Below are 14555 nucleotides of genomic sequence, written 5' to 3'. Positions count from 1 at the left end.
GGATTAATGAAAGTAATGAGAGTATAATATTAGGTCAATTTATGGCACAGATGGAGTGATAGAGAGACAGGCAGATCACTTTCTATGGCAAAGACGGCAGGAGGCCTTGTTGATAATATATATCAGTGTGTTTGCAACTCACTTGTACTATACTCTCTCTATATTCTCTCTGTGAATCTCAAGTATGCTTTAGCAGGTGTAAATACTCCTTTTTACATTGTTTTATCAATGGAAGCTGTAGGCCTATTAGAATTTTTCTGGAATTTTAATGGAAGTTATTCAGGACAATTTTTTTTTAAAGGAACTCCTGCCCCTAAAACAGATTGACGTGTCCTGTTTAGAAAATGTAACTGCAAAAGGAATTGCAATTCCATTTTAATTTTGACATTATTAAAATGTGACACAGAGGAAATAACTGGAGACATTGCCATTACTATTTCAATTTGAGAGGGTATTCACTCGTGAGACACTGGAAATTCAATTGCAAATTAATTTTGTGTTTCCATTTGAATTTTGGCAGACATTGTACATTGGCGATGAGGAAGTGCAAACTCAAATACACAATTTGCAATTGCATTTAAATGATGTCACAATGTATGTTTCTATAAAGAGAAAACTCAATTTCAAATACAATATGTAGTTCTTTTGGAAAATAGTCGTGAATAAACTTCCATATTATAATCTTGCTAATGTACATGATATAAAAAAAAGGAGCTTACTTACCTCTCAGAGGAACGTACATTATGTATCACATATGATATGTACTGTACATAAACTCACTTAACACTTTATTAGGAACACCTGTACACCTACTTATTCATGTGATTATCTAATCAGCCAATCATGTGGCAGCAGTGCAGTGCATAAAATCAGGCAGATACGGGTCAGGAGCTTCAGACAATGTTCACATTAACCATCAGAATGGGGGAAAAATGCAATCTCAGTGATTTCGACCATGGTATGATTGTTGTGCCAGATGGGCTGGTTTGAGTATTTCTGTAACTGCTGATCTCCTGGAATTTTCACACACAACAGTCTCTAGAGTTTACTCAGAATGGTGCCAAAAACAAAAAACATCCAGTGATCAGCAGTTGTGCGGACGGAAACACCTTGTTGCTGGTTTGAGCTGACAGAAAGGCTACGGTAACCACTCTGTACAATTGTAGTGAGCAGAATAGCATGTGAGTCAGATGGGCTACAACAGCAGAAGACCACATCGGGCACTTTATTAGGACCATAGTGTTCCTAATAAAGTGCTCAGTGAGTGTATAATATGTGAGTACTTATTAAAAACTTTTCTGACAAGTTACCACACGGTTGATTTCTTTCCATCACAAGTGTATAAATGTACACTAGTGAGTTTGCCACTCCCTGCAAAAAGGGAGTTTCAATTGAAGAATTGAAAATTTAAAAGTTCTCTGTGGGGAACTCTGTTAAAAATTAAATGGTGATAGATGTTGTCAAGAAGGCTATATGCTTAATTAAAAATCACAGTTTATGGAGAAGGCTTTTTGGCACATGGAGGAGAATGACAGCACACCCAGAGTTGCTACTGCACACAGATGTGACATGGCCTTTAAAGGGAAGTTTTATCAAGATTCAGAAAAGTTCTACCTGACATTGAGGACTTTCTAAAACAATCAGATGTAGTGAACATGCAAAGCTGGAGGACATAATCAGTGGCTGCTTTATCCCTACTAACTGCCATCACTACCTTGATGAACAAACATATGACTGAAAAGATCAAGTTTAGAAAACATTTTAAAAACTGATCTGTCTCCAGCCATGCCATGGCCTGCATTACTCTTAAAACATAAGCTTGAGAGCCAAGTAAACCCATAAAGCAATTAAGTTTTGTCAGCTTGAAGAGTGCTTGACAAGCATTCTGTCATAACACTTGTCAGCCATACTGACATGTGTTTCCTATTTGTTACAGAAATTGGTTCGGATTCAACTTCAAGGTGCCCACAGTAGAATTTTGCTTCACAGAAACAATGTCATTTTAATGCCTGATGACTCATTATTATATAATGTTGCAAGAGAATACAGTTATACCATTAGAGGGACCAGTATGAACAATGAATACTACAAGTCAAAGTTTCAGTTGAGAGAGAGTTTACTGAAGGCAAAGTTCTCCACATTTTCAAAGGCAGAAGACAGAAACAGAAAATGAGCTGAGGATCTAACCTCAAACTAACTCAGATTACCAAAACAACAGTAATTAAAGGCATATGCAATTTAATTGACATCATCTCTTAGAAGTACAGAGTTCTGATCGGTGTCAAACATGATGTTCAATTTAACTCTGTGAAATCAATAATTAAAAGATTATGTTTTTTAAAACACTAAGTCAAGTTGGACTTAGTCATATGACTGGGAAAACTCCAAACAATCCCTACAATGACATCATTAGATGGACCACAACCTCTTTTTCCCAAGGTTGATTCAGGCCCTTTCTGGAACACAGACCTTATCCAGCTGGAGCATGAGGAGAGAACAATACGTCCAAACACAACAGAGCAAAGTAGACAGAAATATACTTTTAGTGATGAATGCTAAGAATCCATTTGTGTCAGTAAAAACATGTGTTACATTAATGACCTAAAACTTAAACCCAATAAAACTCTTGCTTATTTTGACCAATGATCAATGAATTTATACAACTCACATGTACATTTGTTCTATGGGAGCTGGGCAACTGTAAACTAGCACTGTACTGCATTCCTGACATAAATCAGATCCTGTCACCCCTCAGAGATCAAATACACAATATGACCTGTAACATTCATAATTATAACAAATGCTAATGGTTAAGGAGACAATGATTATCTTTTAAATAAAACAGTTGTTAGTGAATGTATTCAACTCATCAATAGGCTGAAGAGAAAATGGTAGCCCCACCCCCTTCATTGTATATTTGTATATGATTTAAAGTACTGTACATACAGTATATACAATTTCCGTGTTGCCTTCTGATTGTGTATAGAAGACAACCCCCTGAATTTAAAATAGCGCTGTAGAAAATATAAATATCATGTGTATTTTTTGTAAATCTTTAAATACTGTCTCCTTTCCCAAATTAATATGCAGTAAGTTACTTACAACTATAAGTAAGCCATTTGTAAGTTGATTTGCCCCACAAAGTGTAACACTGTGACTCTGTGGCACAATCAAAACATTCCTGTTTGTCTGAGCATCCCGACCAGCCTGAAACAGCGACACTGACTTAACCAATGGCGGGAGTTGAGCACGGGGTTTGCCCAACCACAGGCAGAGAGAGGGAGTGTTCAGGAAACCTGTTTGAAAGCAGTCATTATTTTTGCAATGCTGTTTGGTGACACTAGTGGCACAGAAATTACACACTGCACCTTTAAAAGGTCAAATTAAAAATTCCAATAAAACATAATTGATCACAATTTTAATGCTGTAATACTGTAATAATGTCAGCACTGTCATATAAAAGAGATGTGTGTGTGTGTGTGTGTGTGTGTGTGTGTGTGTGTGTGTGTGTTTAACTCATATCAAAATAACTAGGAAGTAAAACTTGATTAATAACATTAAAAGTTAAACACTTAGAATCTGGCGAATACCCTGCATCCAAGACTTGGATCAGATATAATGCTGAGCAAAAACATTAAGTTGTTCTCTATTAAAATACAGCAGCAGTTGAATACAAATTGAGGCTTTGCTAGAGTCTAAGCATCCAGCCCCAAGCTTTCTGATTATTATAAACAGAATGAACAATGTTCCTGGGTTTACTTGATGCCCCTGGGAAGTTTAATAAGAAAATTGGTAAAAATGTTTAAGTGTTATATTGTAAGGCCACTTAACATACAGTAGGGTTAATTCACTCTACTGCTTATTTCCTTTATTTCTTTGAATGTGCAGTGAAGTCCCAAAGATGCAATCCCAGTGTCTGAAATAAGGGGCAAAATTCCCTTTAAACTGCTGATGGTGGGCCAAGTGGTGCGGAGCCCCACTAAAGCATGGTAGCAGCCGATGCAGTGCCCAAGGAAAGTCATATCCACAGTGGTCCTCCACAGCCATCCATGTGTTAACCAGATGGAAAAGGATTTCGCTTAATGGATGGCAGCCCACCAGCATGGCACTGATAAATGCAAGGGCTTGGAGAAAGAGCAGTTCAGAAATACTGGAGTCTTGGGCTGCCAAAGCAAAAGTGTCCCTGTTCAGATGGTGAATGCGGTGGACGTTGTGGAACAGCCAAGAAAATCTGGGGAAAATATACATTTGATTTAGTTTGTGAGAGGCAGTGAGGATGATATCTTCATAACAGGTTAAATGAGCATGCACTTAAGATTGTTCTGTAGGTCTGGATTAAGAGCATAGTTCACCCATAAATTAAGATTAAATAATAATTTACTTCCAAAACTGTTTGAATTTCTTTCTCATGCAGAACACAAAAGATGTTTTGATGAATATCTTTGTCAGTTTTTTCAGTGCAATGGCAGTGGATAGTGCCTCACTTTAAAGCTTAAAAATTGACCTAAATGTGTTATAAAAGTAGTCCATTCTCGGACTCATGCATCATATTCCAAGTATTCTGAAGGCATAAAATAGGTTTTAGTGAGAAACAACACAAAATGTACGTAATTTTTTTGTAAAAATGTTAACGTCTCTAGCGCGGTCTGAGATATTAATTAAAATATCTCCTTTCGTATCATGTTTGAACAACATGATAGTGTGTAAATTATTACAGAATTTGACAGAACTATTCCTTTGAGAAAAATACTGTTCAAGTTTAAGTTTAGATTGAGAGTCACATTACTTTGAGCAGCCTTTAAAATCCTTCAGATCCATGATTCTGCTCTGCACTTAGACTCACAAGTCAGAGTTTTGAATAATGGCATACATTCTGCCTTCTGCAGTTATTTGACATGTACAATTAAACCTGTGCAAACTGACACTGAAGTTACAAAGAGGCCAGCCAGCAAGAATAAAACTGGCAAATTTAGTCAGCTCTAGACATCTTGGTGCAAAATAAGCATCAGATGGATGGGTTTTCTGATGCTGTCATTGCATTTTTGTTGGTAACCTAGAGCAGTGCTGTATTGCAATTAACATAGCAAAGCCCTTTAGAATGAGAGAGGCACATATGATGAGATAGAAACAACAGGTGCAGTGAGACAGAAACACATGATGCCAACAGAATCTTCTTCTTTCTGCTGCGCCCGTTAGGGGTCACCACAGTGGACCATCCGTGATCCGCATATTTGACTTGGCACAGGATTTGCCGGATGCCCTTCCTGACTCAACCCCAGTGACTGGGGGACTCTCACTCACACCTACGGGGCAATTTTAGAGTCTCCAATTCACTTAACCTGCATGTTTTTGGAAACCGGAGCACCCTGAGGAAACCCACGCGAACACGGGGAGAACATGCAAACTCCACAAAGAAAGGCCCAGTTGAGCTGGAACTCGAACCCAGGACCTTCTTGCTGTGAGGTGACAGTGCTAACCACTGAATGATGCCAACAGAATATGAAAGAGTAATGGATTAGAGAGTGATTTGACTGTCATAAAGATGGCTGCACCTTAAAAGAGCCAAGGTGCAATGTTTTTAGCTGTGCACATGATAAACTTTGTTGCTTTTATTTGTAAATCTGTCTTCAATAAAATCCTTTAACGATTGTTGGAGCCGTGCACTTAGTGCACATGCTAATGACATATGAGTTTTTGACACATAATGTGGATTTTAGGTCAAGATTTATGTTAAAATTTACCTCAATGCATAAAAAAAGAGTATATCATAGGTCATGTAACAGTTCATAATTTATTTTGAGTTTTTTTACAGCTCTCATGAAATTTACATGACAACGGCAACATTTTTGCAAACCAAAATTAAGTGCTTCATTACACGTTTTGCTGCAGTTTCCCAGTGTAATGTCAAGCGAGTTACCACAATCGAGTGAAATTATGTTTTTAAGGTGAATATTTATGAGTAAAACATCCCTCCCTAACCTAAAACTTTAACCTAAACCTAACCAATACTGTCTTAAAAATATAAATTAGAGTTGAACAAAACAGACATACTTACCCTCAACCTATGCCTAAACATAACCTATGGTAGAATGTTTTAAAAGCACATTCTACCTGAAAAGCACATTTACTGAAGTAACCATGTAATTTTGTGTCGTTTCTATCGCTCTTTCGCTTCACTTTCACTTTTGAGTTTGCTTGACTGGACTTGAGGCTCGATCTCAGAGTCCAAATTCACCAATAAACTGCAGCAAAACGTAGAAAGCGGCACGTAAAACTCAGTTTGCCAAAATTAAGTTAAAGTAACATTCATTCTGTGAGACTAGGTTGCTTTTTTATCATCTTTTTGCCTTTAGTAGTTTATTTTACGGTCAGCATAAAATTGACAATTTTTTATTTTCTTAATGCATGTTACTGGTCTAATGGTAAATGATTCACCCATGCATAATTTCTTTTTAAAATATTATAACTTGCTTTTCCACTGATATAAGAGCCTGTAAGATACACAAACCTGGCATCGGTCGAAGCTTCAAATGCAGAGATGGTGAAGATGTGTATTTTCCCTCCTAAAATGTTGTTGTATACCACAAACAACGTTAAGCCCACCTGCTTAAATCTTTCATTCGAAGGAGGACTAAAAGTGAATTTGCGATTGTGTTTGAGACATTTCACACCTGAATGAATGGGCATCTCATGCGGAGAAAGGATATTTCTTTCATAAATGGGCATCTGATGCAGAGAAAAGGAATTGTTTTCATATTTTTCAATGCAAGCATTTTTCAGAGGTATATTGGGATGTACAGCATTAGCAAGTGTTCTTTATTCTGTATATTTAGTGTACTGTTTAAATTTATTTTTAAATATTGTGATATTTTACTTGCTTGTTTCTCATTCATCTGCACTGGACATGAACAATGGCTCCAGCCTCATAGTAAGCAAAGACCGTGGTGCGCGTTTTTGGGCTGGTTATGTAATAATGTTGTCAGTTAGATCATTGTTCAACATTCGGTTCTCAAGTCAGTGGAAAAGCAGGCCGGTATTAAGATCAGTTCCCAGTTTCCCAGCTAACTGGCGCTGGCATGAGAAGTATGTGTCTATATGAACATGAGTATGTGTGTGTGGCTGTATTGTATTGTGTGTTGCTGATGGGGGCAGTGGTGGCTCAGTGGTTAAGGCTCTGGGTTACTGATCAGAAGGTTGGGGTTCAAACCCCAGCATTGCCAAGATGCCACTGTTGGGCCCTTGAGCAAGGCCCTTGACCTTATCTGCTCCAGGCACACCATAACATGGCTGTCCCTGTACTCTGACCCCAGCTTAGCTGGGATATGTGGAAAAAAAAAAATAAAGAATTTCACTGTATATGTGCAAACATATAATGTGTGATAAATACAATTATAAATATTCTAAAGCCTACTGGCAATTTATTTAAAGGGATGAGCCATTCGATACGTTCTGCTCCCACTTCTCAAAACACCAACTGCCCTCGACAAGGCACTTCACTGCGACTTGAAAAGCTCCTGTGGTGACATGGATTTTTAAAAGTACAAATATCCATGCATTCTATCAAATAATATACAAATAATAATATGGACTGTTAAAGATTCAAGCATAATCATTATAAAAGACTGAGTAAATGCGATTTAAAATAGTTCCCAAAATATTTAATGTCAACTCCATATGCAGAGCTGTTGTGCTAATGGGGTTCATAGTCGCAGGAGGCAGGATTATGACATGCCCTAATCCCATTCCCCTGTTTTTCCATTTACTTTTCATGTGTAGTCTACTCTGTCCTATAAACTAAATGCAAAATGCCTGAAATTATAGGGGTCATGACATGAGGAATCACATTTTCCTTGATCCTTTGACATATAAGAGGTCATTATAATATAAAAACATACTGTAAGTTTCAGAACTGAAAACTTCCTCCTTAATAGAAAGAGAGCATTTATTTAAACCAAGCTGCAAAAACAGCTTATTTGGAATTTGGACTGGTGCTCAGAGTCAGTCACACATGTGAAGAGCACACAGATGGGGCCTGTCATGGGAGATTCATCCTAAATGGACTTACCTTCATATGCCTGTCTGTATTTAAAAGTTTTTCAACATAAACATGTACAGACAGACGTCTTTGACTGCTTGATACATATCTCGAGCTGCTTTTAAAAGACGCGGTGTGAAGTTACGACTCTGAAGAGGAGAAGCTCTCTGTCATTCAGCTGAGCACAAATGCGTCATGGATGCGTTCTTTCACTCATCTGCACTATTTTTAGTTGTTGGTGTATGAAAACATGAAGGAATGATACTGGAAACAGGATATGGATGTGTCTTCAGCGTATTTTAGAGTGAATAGTATGTTTGACTCATAACATACCAGTCAATTCAAGCTTTGCAAAGGAACTGTTATTGAAGGATGGGGCAGTTAAAAACAATCATTTGTAAATAAAAAAAACGTGAGTAAATAGTTTCATTCATGAATATTTCAAATGTTATGACTGTGTGATCGTTATGGTGCTGACATCCTGTTTACACCAGGCGCGTCCGTTGACGCGACGCAATGCAACGGCTTGAGGCTGTCTACACTGGGCGCGTCGACACAAACTTTCTAAACCATTTATTTTTGTTGTTGGTAAGGATGGGAATCGTTAGGAATTTAACAATTCCGGTTCCAATTCCTCTTAATGATTCCGGTTCCTTAACGGTTCCAGTAACGATTCCAGTAGTTCTTTTAGTACTTTTGAGGAAGAATTATTTGAAAATGAGAAATGCAATTCTTATTGGATTTACTGTCCTCTGCAGTCTTTTGCCAAATGATAAGATCTTCTAAGATTTCTACAGAGCATATATAACAAATCAGAAACAAATTTAATACAATTTTTGTAAAAGGTGTTTGCTGACTTTTTAGAGACATACATACTGTCAGTTATTCAATCCAATAACTGATCCTAACTAGGCTATATCTGGACTGCATCTTAACAATTAAAATTATTAATTAATTTTGTATTACAAAACTTGTGTATCTTTAATTAAACATTGTCATATGAACAACCAGTCAGTAACTGCACTGCTTGATTAAAGTCTCACAAGTCTAAAGTCACATGACGTAAAGGTAACAATTCCAGAGACAGTTTAGACTGTGTACTGTTGTCTAATGTTGTACTTCAAGCTTGTAAGACTTCAACAGTTCTTATTTAATTTTCGAGTTGGACATTCATAACTTGCACTTCAGTGTAAGATTAATACTATACCAGACTAGACCAGAAGCGTTATATGTTTCGCACTTTAGATTCAAAAGAATCGGCTCACATGAGTCATCCTTTTGTGAATCGGACTGTTCCAGAAGCGCTGTATGTTTTGCGCTGTAGATTCAAAAGAACCGGCTCATCCAAATCGTTCTTTCGGTAATCGGACCATACCGGAATCGCCGGCTCATAAGAGTAATTTGTTTGTTTGTTTTACGCTTTTGACCCAATAGAGGGCAGCACTGCTGCAGAAATGTGCTGCTGGAAACACTGTCAGAGAATTTCAGTACGGTGTTCCAGCTGCATCTGTGGAAAAATCATGCAGGGGAATTGTTAACGGAACTGAAATTCACAAAGTTCATCAGATTCCTGTATTTTGTATAGAATGGAACGGTTCTCGGTTCCCAACCCTAGTTGTTGGCAGTAGTAGTGCCACCGCATGCAGCGCAAAATGGAACAGGACATCTGTTTACTGTCGGTGCAACGCACCACAACGGACGCTTCCATGGTAGACAGCATCACTGATTATAATGAGATCTATTTCTTTTTATGCGACGTGACTCTCGTGTCCGGTGTAGACAGGGTGTGAGTGTTAACAATTGTGCTTGAGATGAACAGTTTAATATATTCTGATGCAATGTGTTGGATGTGCATTATGTGTAAACCCTGACATTTAGTTTCATAATGTTGTTGAGCCGGTTCATTATCTTCCGATTGAGTTTAAAAAATGGTTGTATTCAAGGGGCTGCAGGATGTTAGCCAATCATAACAGTGGCCTTTTACATTAAAGTTTAAAGGAGGCGCTTATGCCAAAACTGAGCGTTTCAGACAGAGGTCTAATACAGGGTGGAAAATTATAATTTATTACTAAATTATAACTGTTTTAATGCAAAATAACTTTACTAACATTATCAGTGGACCTCAGGGAAGATAATAAAACGATATAAAATAAGAGCATTTCATGACTCTTTTAATTAAAATTATGTTAACCAAACCACAATAACTGCACTTTTAATAATTACAAACCTGTGCTACCTTCTAGATTACTCCAGCTACTCTAAGAATTTAGGAGTGTGATACTGCAGATATTGTTGACTTTTGTATGACAAATTGCCTGCTGTGTTCCTCATTTTTAAGTTGCTTTGGATAAAAGCATCTGCTTAATGACTCAATTTAAATGTCCTGTAAATGTTAATGGAGATAAACATTCCTGAGTGTAGTTAACTGCTTGGATTGTCTGGGACATCACTTTGGTCATGTATGATCATTTGAAAGTTAAACTTCTGTTAAAAAGTATATTAACGTCAAGAATCTAATTTTCAGATCATTGGAACCATTTTTGGCTCCACTGCAATATTAAAAGGTTTTCTTCATTAAAAACTGACTCTTTGCAGGTGTAATAAAATTGATTTTAAAGTGTGCCATATTCCAGTGCTACTTCAAAGAATGTCTGCATTAAGCCTCTGACATCCACTGACCCCAGAACAAACCTACACTGAAAAGTGTTAACTGTTTTAATTCAAGTCAAAAAATATTTATATCATTGAATCAACCTACATTACGCAACTCATTTTAAGGATTTGATCAAGTATAAATAGCTCCTTAAGGTAGCAATGGCAGGTTACCACTTTTTACAGTAAAGAACAAATCCAACCCTTAATAAAATCAACTAAACTTCTGCTAACCAATTTAACTCTGTCACCCAAAGTTTCTCCTAATCAGCCCTTCTCATTTAACTTTGTGCCATGTGGAAGCTCCACATCGACTGACTTGAAGAAGGTGTTTTGATACTTACTTGTGAATAGTGTAATGAAACATGAAGAATAACGTATCAAACATAAGCATACAGCTGATGCATTCCGAAAAGGCGAGAAATGATGACGGTGCCCTCTCTGGGAACTGAGAGCGACGTACGGACAGAAAAAAAGCAGTCAACGGTAAAACGCCAACCATGTATTTCCAGAAAATGCGACAGGCACATCGAAACCACTGATGCAGAGCAACGACCTCTCCGTGCATTCTGTACTTTTGAATCCATCGCGCGTGAGGACTGAGGAGATCCAGAAGCATGAAAGGAGCAGAGAAGATGAGGTGAGTGAAGAAGGCAGCGCACACGGTCCAGTGAGGTGACACGAGGAGCACATGATGTTCCTTATACATTAAATCCCAAATCAGCTGCAGTAATGTATCGTCCCCGAACACCAGTAAGGCAAGAAGAATCATTTTGAATTATCAACTTATGTTTTCATATATCTGCAACACGCCATTGGAAAGCGTGAGTTATGATATCCTCCAGAATGTGCCCTCTCCTGTCCTGGGATGAAATTCGTTTGGATTGTTTAGCTCATTGTATGGGGGTGTACTGACTCATCATTTGTAATGTCTGTCATATGTTATCACTCAAAACACATTGCTTAGATATGCTGCTCTCCTCCCACCATAACAATTAAAATGTTAACATTTAAACATTTTATTGTCCTGTTTCATGTGACGTCACTGTTTGACCGCACCGCCGTGTTTGTGGCCAAAATTCCATATTTCTTATGGTGCGCTGTGGGATGCGACAAAAGCTGGCTACATTTTTTGTTTCTATTTACAAATCATGAAAAGGTGTACTGGTATTTACTTACCAGAGCCAAATGTAATTTTTCTTTCAATAAAGCTTTATCTTTTAAGTTACACGGCTTAATTTCGACAAAGACAAGCAGATAGGGGAGAGCATGGATAAAACACTTGTGGGCCTTTACTCATTTATTCAGACATGTCGGTTATCTGTACACGTGTCAATGATATTTATATAACATCATCGAATTAAACTGAAAATGCACATGGTAATGTTATTTATAACACCCAGTATGTCATTATTGTAACACATTGTAATAAATAAAAAAGCACAATAATGTGAATATATAGTGTATATACTAAAGTTAGTCAATAAATAACACATCATAAGATCATGAAGACCAGACTGTATTCACACCACCAGACTACAATGTAAACATATTAGTCATATTCACTAATATGCTTCGGTTGCTTTCTGTGTATTCTTCATGAGTGAAATCAGCTCTTACATTCATACAGACTTACAGGGATTTAAATGTATCCAAGTGGCTCGAGTGTTTTGACTATGTTCACCAAAATTCGTTCAGATCCATTTAATGATTCAGTGACCATTTCTGATGATGCCAGAAGGTGGTGACAAATGAGTGTCTTGTGTGAAATTAGTTCATCACTGAATCAACAAAGAAAATTTTAATCCTTTAAAATTTGTATGTCTACAGACCTACAAAGAAACTTTAGTAGAGGTTTCAAGCATTATAAGAACAAAGAAAATCTGTCATTTCCCTACAGTTTGTGAGCTGCTGAGCATGACTTTTATCAAAAGACAACAAAAATAGTCTTATAATTATGAGTTTCAATAACGTCCGTACGTTTTCACGTATAAAAAAGCATTACTTAAGTCAATATCTATTGACTTAAGTAAGATGCATGTGTTCTAAGATCTATCTACACAGCAGATCTATCTTTTTTCCTACAGTTTGTCGACTGCACACCAACATAGAGGTAAAAAACAAAACATTTTCTCTAAAAGAGTAAGCACTGATGGAGAGCGTCTTTTCAAAGACGCCTTTCCGTTTATGTGCAGTTCCTAGGTGCGGTCGGTATCTCTCTTCTTCTGACGACCACAATCGCTGTCTCGCGTGTATGGGTCGTAGTCACGCTGGGACAGCGTTCGTGGATGGTTCATGTTCTCACTGCGAGAACATGACCATAGCGACATTGCAATTGCTGCTTTTTTTCTTTCATAGAGGGAAAGCCACTCCCCGCCCTGGTCCTTCTGCTTACATACACAAGGCCGCGGCGGCTAGCACTGGGGGCAATTTGGGGGCTTCAATGGGAGCATTTCCGCCGGGGGAATCCCCACGGACCTCCCATTCCCCAGCACACTCATTTCCACCGGTCGAGTTCATGGATGAGTCAGGCGGCTCGCCCCAGGACGGCTTAATGTCTCATTCGGTGCTCGAGATGAGGATGAGCATCGATCACAGCATCGGAGAGCAGGCTTTTGCAGTCTGATGCTGAGGACTTGGCCAGGCTCCCACCATCTGGTGCGAATGCCCAGTCAGAGGCCAACACGGGGCTGCCGCGAGCATCTGGCTGGAGTGGAACCCTCCACCCTGCCCTGAGCGTTCACGGCTGGGCGATTGGCTCCTGAGCTCAGAGCACTGCACACAGCCACACTCTGCCCCGGTTCCTTGCATAAGGAGCTCACGAAGTCATGGAGGGCACCTTTTACTGCGTGGTCCCATTTTGTGATTTCCTCTGCTCTCACTACCCTCGATGGCGGGGCGGCCAGGGGGTACTCGGAGGTTCCTCGGGTGGAGCAGGCGATTGCAGTGCACCTATGCCCGCAAAACGCCACCACCTGGAAGAATTATCATAGGATCCCATCCAAGGCCTGTAAGTTCACGTTGTCCTTGACAGCCAAGGCTTACAGTGCTGCTGGACAGGCCGCCTCCACCTTGCATGCCATGGCCCTCCTGCAGGTCCACCAAGCCAAGGCTCTGAAAGAGCTGCACGAGGGTAGTCCTGACCTGGGATTGATGCAGGAGCTGCACTCAGTGACCGACCTTGCCCTGCGGGCGATGAAGGTCACGGCGCTGGCTCTCGGGCAGGCGATGTCCACTATGGTGGACCAGGAGCACCACTTGTGGCTTAACTTTGCAGAGATGAGGGACGCCGACAAGGTTCACTTTCTTGATGCCCCCATCTCTCAAGGTGGCCTGTTCAGCGACACTGTCGAGGACTTTGCCCAGCAGTTCTCGGCAGTCAAGAAGCAGATGGAGGTGATCCAGCACATTCTGCCCCAGTGTGATTCCACCTACAGGCCGCTGAGATCCTGCACCCCGTCTGCTCGTCGCCGATGGCTCGGCCTCAGCGTAGAGCCTCCTGCAGAAAGTTGACGCCCCCCATCCCTCGGTCTGGCGCCAATAACCCCAGGACGGCTTCGAAGCATTCATGAGACGGGCGACCCAGGGGTGAGGAACTCTATCCCTCAATCCCTCTCAAAACCCACCTCAAAATATATCTCTTTGCCCTATGCCATTCTGACTCTTAATTGATCGGCTCTTCTTCTTTTTTTAAATTTTTTTTAATATTTGCTTTCTACTAGTAAAGCGAGTTTGTAGAAAGGCGCTATATAAAATAAACGTATTATTATGATCTATTATGGGTTTAGTGCCTGACAAGCAATAACATTGGTTGGCTCATTGGCTAATCTGCTGTTCAGCATATGGTGAAGAATGCACAGCAGCTTTC

The 14555-nt window shown here is 39.3% G+C and overlaps 1 protein-coding gene across 1 annotated transcript; it reads right to left on the bottom strand.

Annotated features, from left to right (window-relative positions):
- Positions 1-2120: 2120 nt before the first annotated feature.
- On the bottom strand, positions 2121-11712 carry ch25hl3 (cholesterol 25-hydroxylase like 3). Its single transcript, XM_051665100.1, has 2 exons — positions 11032-11712; positions 2121-4231 (listed from the first exon to the last, which is right to left on the bottom strand). The coding sequence occupies exons 1-2, from the start codon at positions 11457-11459 to the stop codon at positions 3853-3855; spliced, it is 807 nt and encodes a 268-aa protein (XP_051521060.1). The 5' UTR covers positions 11460-11712; the 3' UTR covers positions 2121-3852.
- Between the last annotated feature and the right edge of the window lie 2843 nt (positions 11713-14555).

Source organism: Myxocyprinus asiaticus, chromosome 3 (assembly GCF_019703515.2).
Source record: "Myxocyprinus asiaticus isolate MX2 ecotype Aquarium Trade chromosome 3, UBuf_Myxa_2, whole genome shotgun sequence".
NCBI lineage: Eukaryota > Metazoa > Chordata > Actinopteri > Cypriniformes > Catostomidae > Myxocyprinus > Myxocyprinus asiaticus.
Note: the sequence above shows the minus strand (reverse complement) of the source record. Positions and strands in the feature narration are given on the sequence as shown.

Coding starts and splice junctions, on each gene's coding strand:
- ch25hl3 (XM_051665100.1), bottom strand. CDS start 11,459: ATGATTCTTCTTGCCTTACTGGTGTTCGGGGACGATACATTACTGCAG. Junction 4,232..11,031: donor TTTCATTACACTATTCACAA/GTAAGTATCAAA, acceptor TATTTTCCCCAG/ATTTTCTTGGCTGTTCCACA.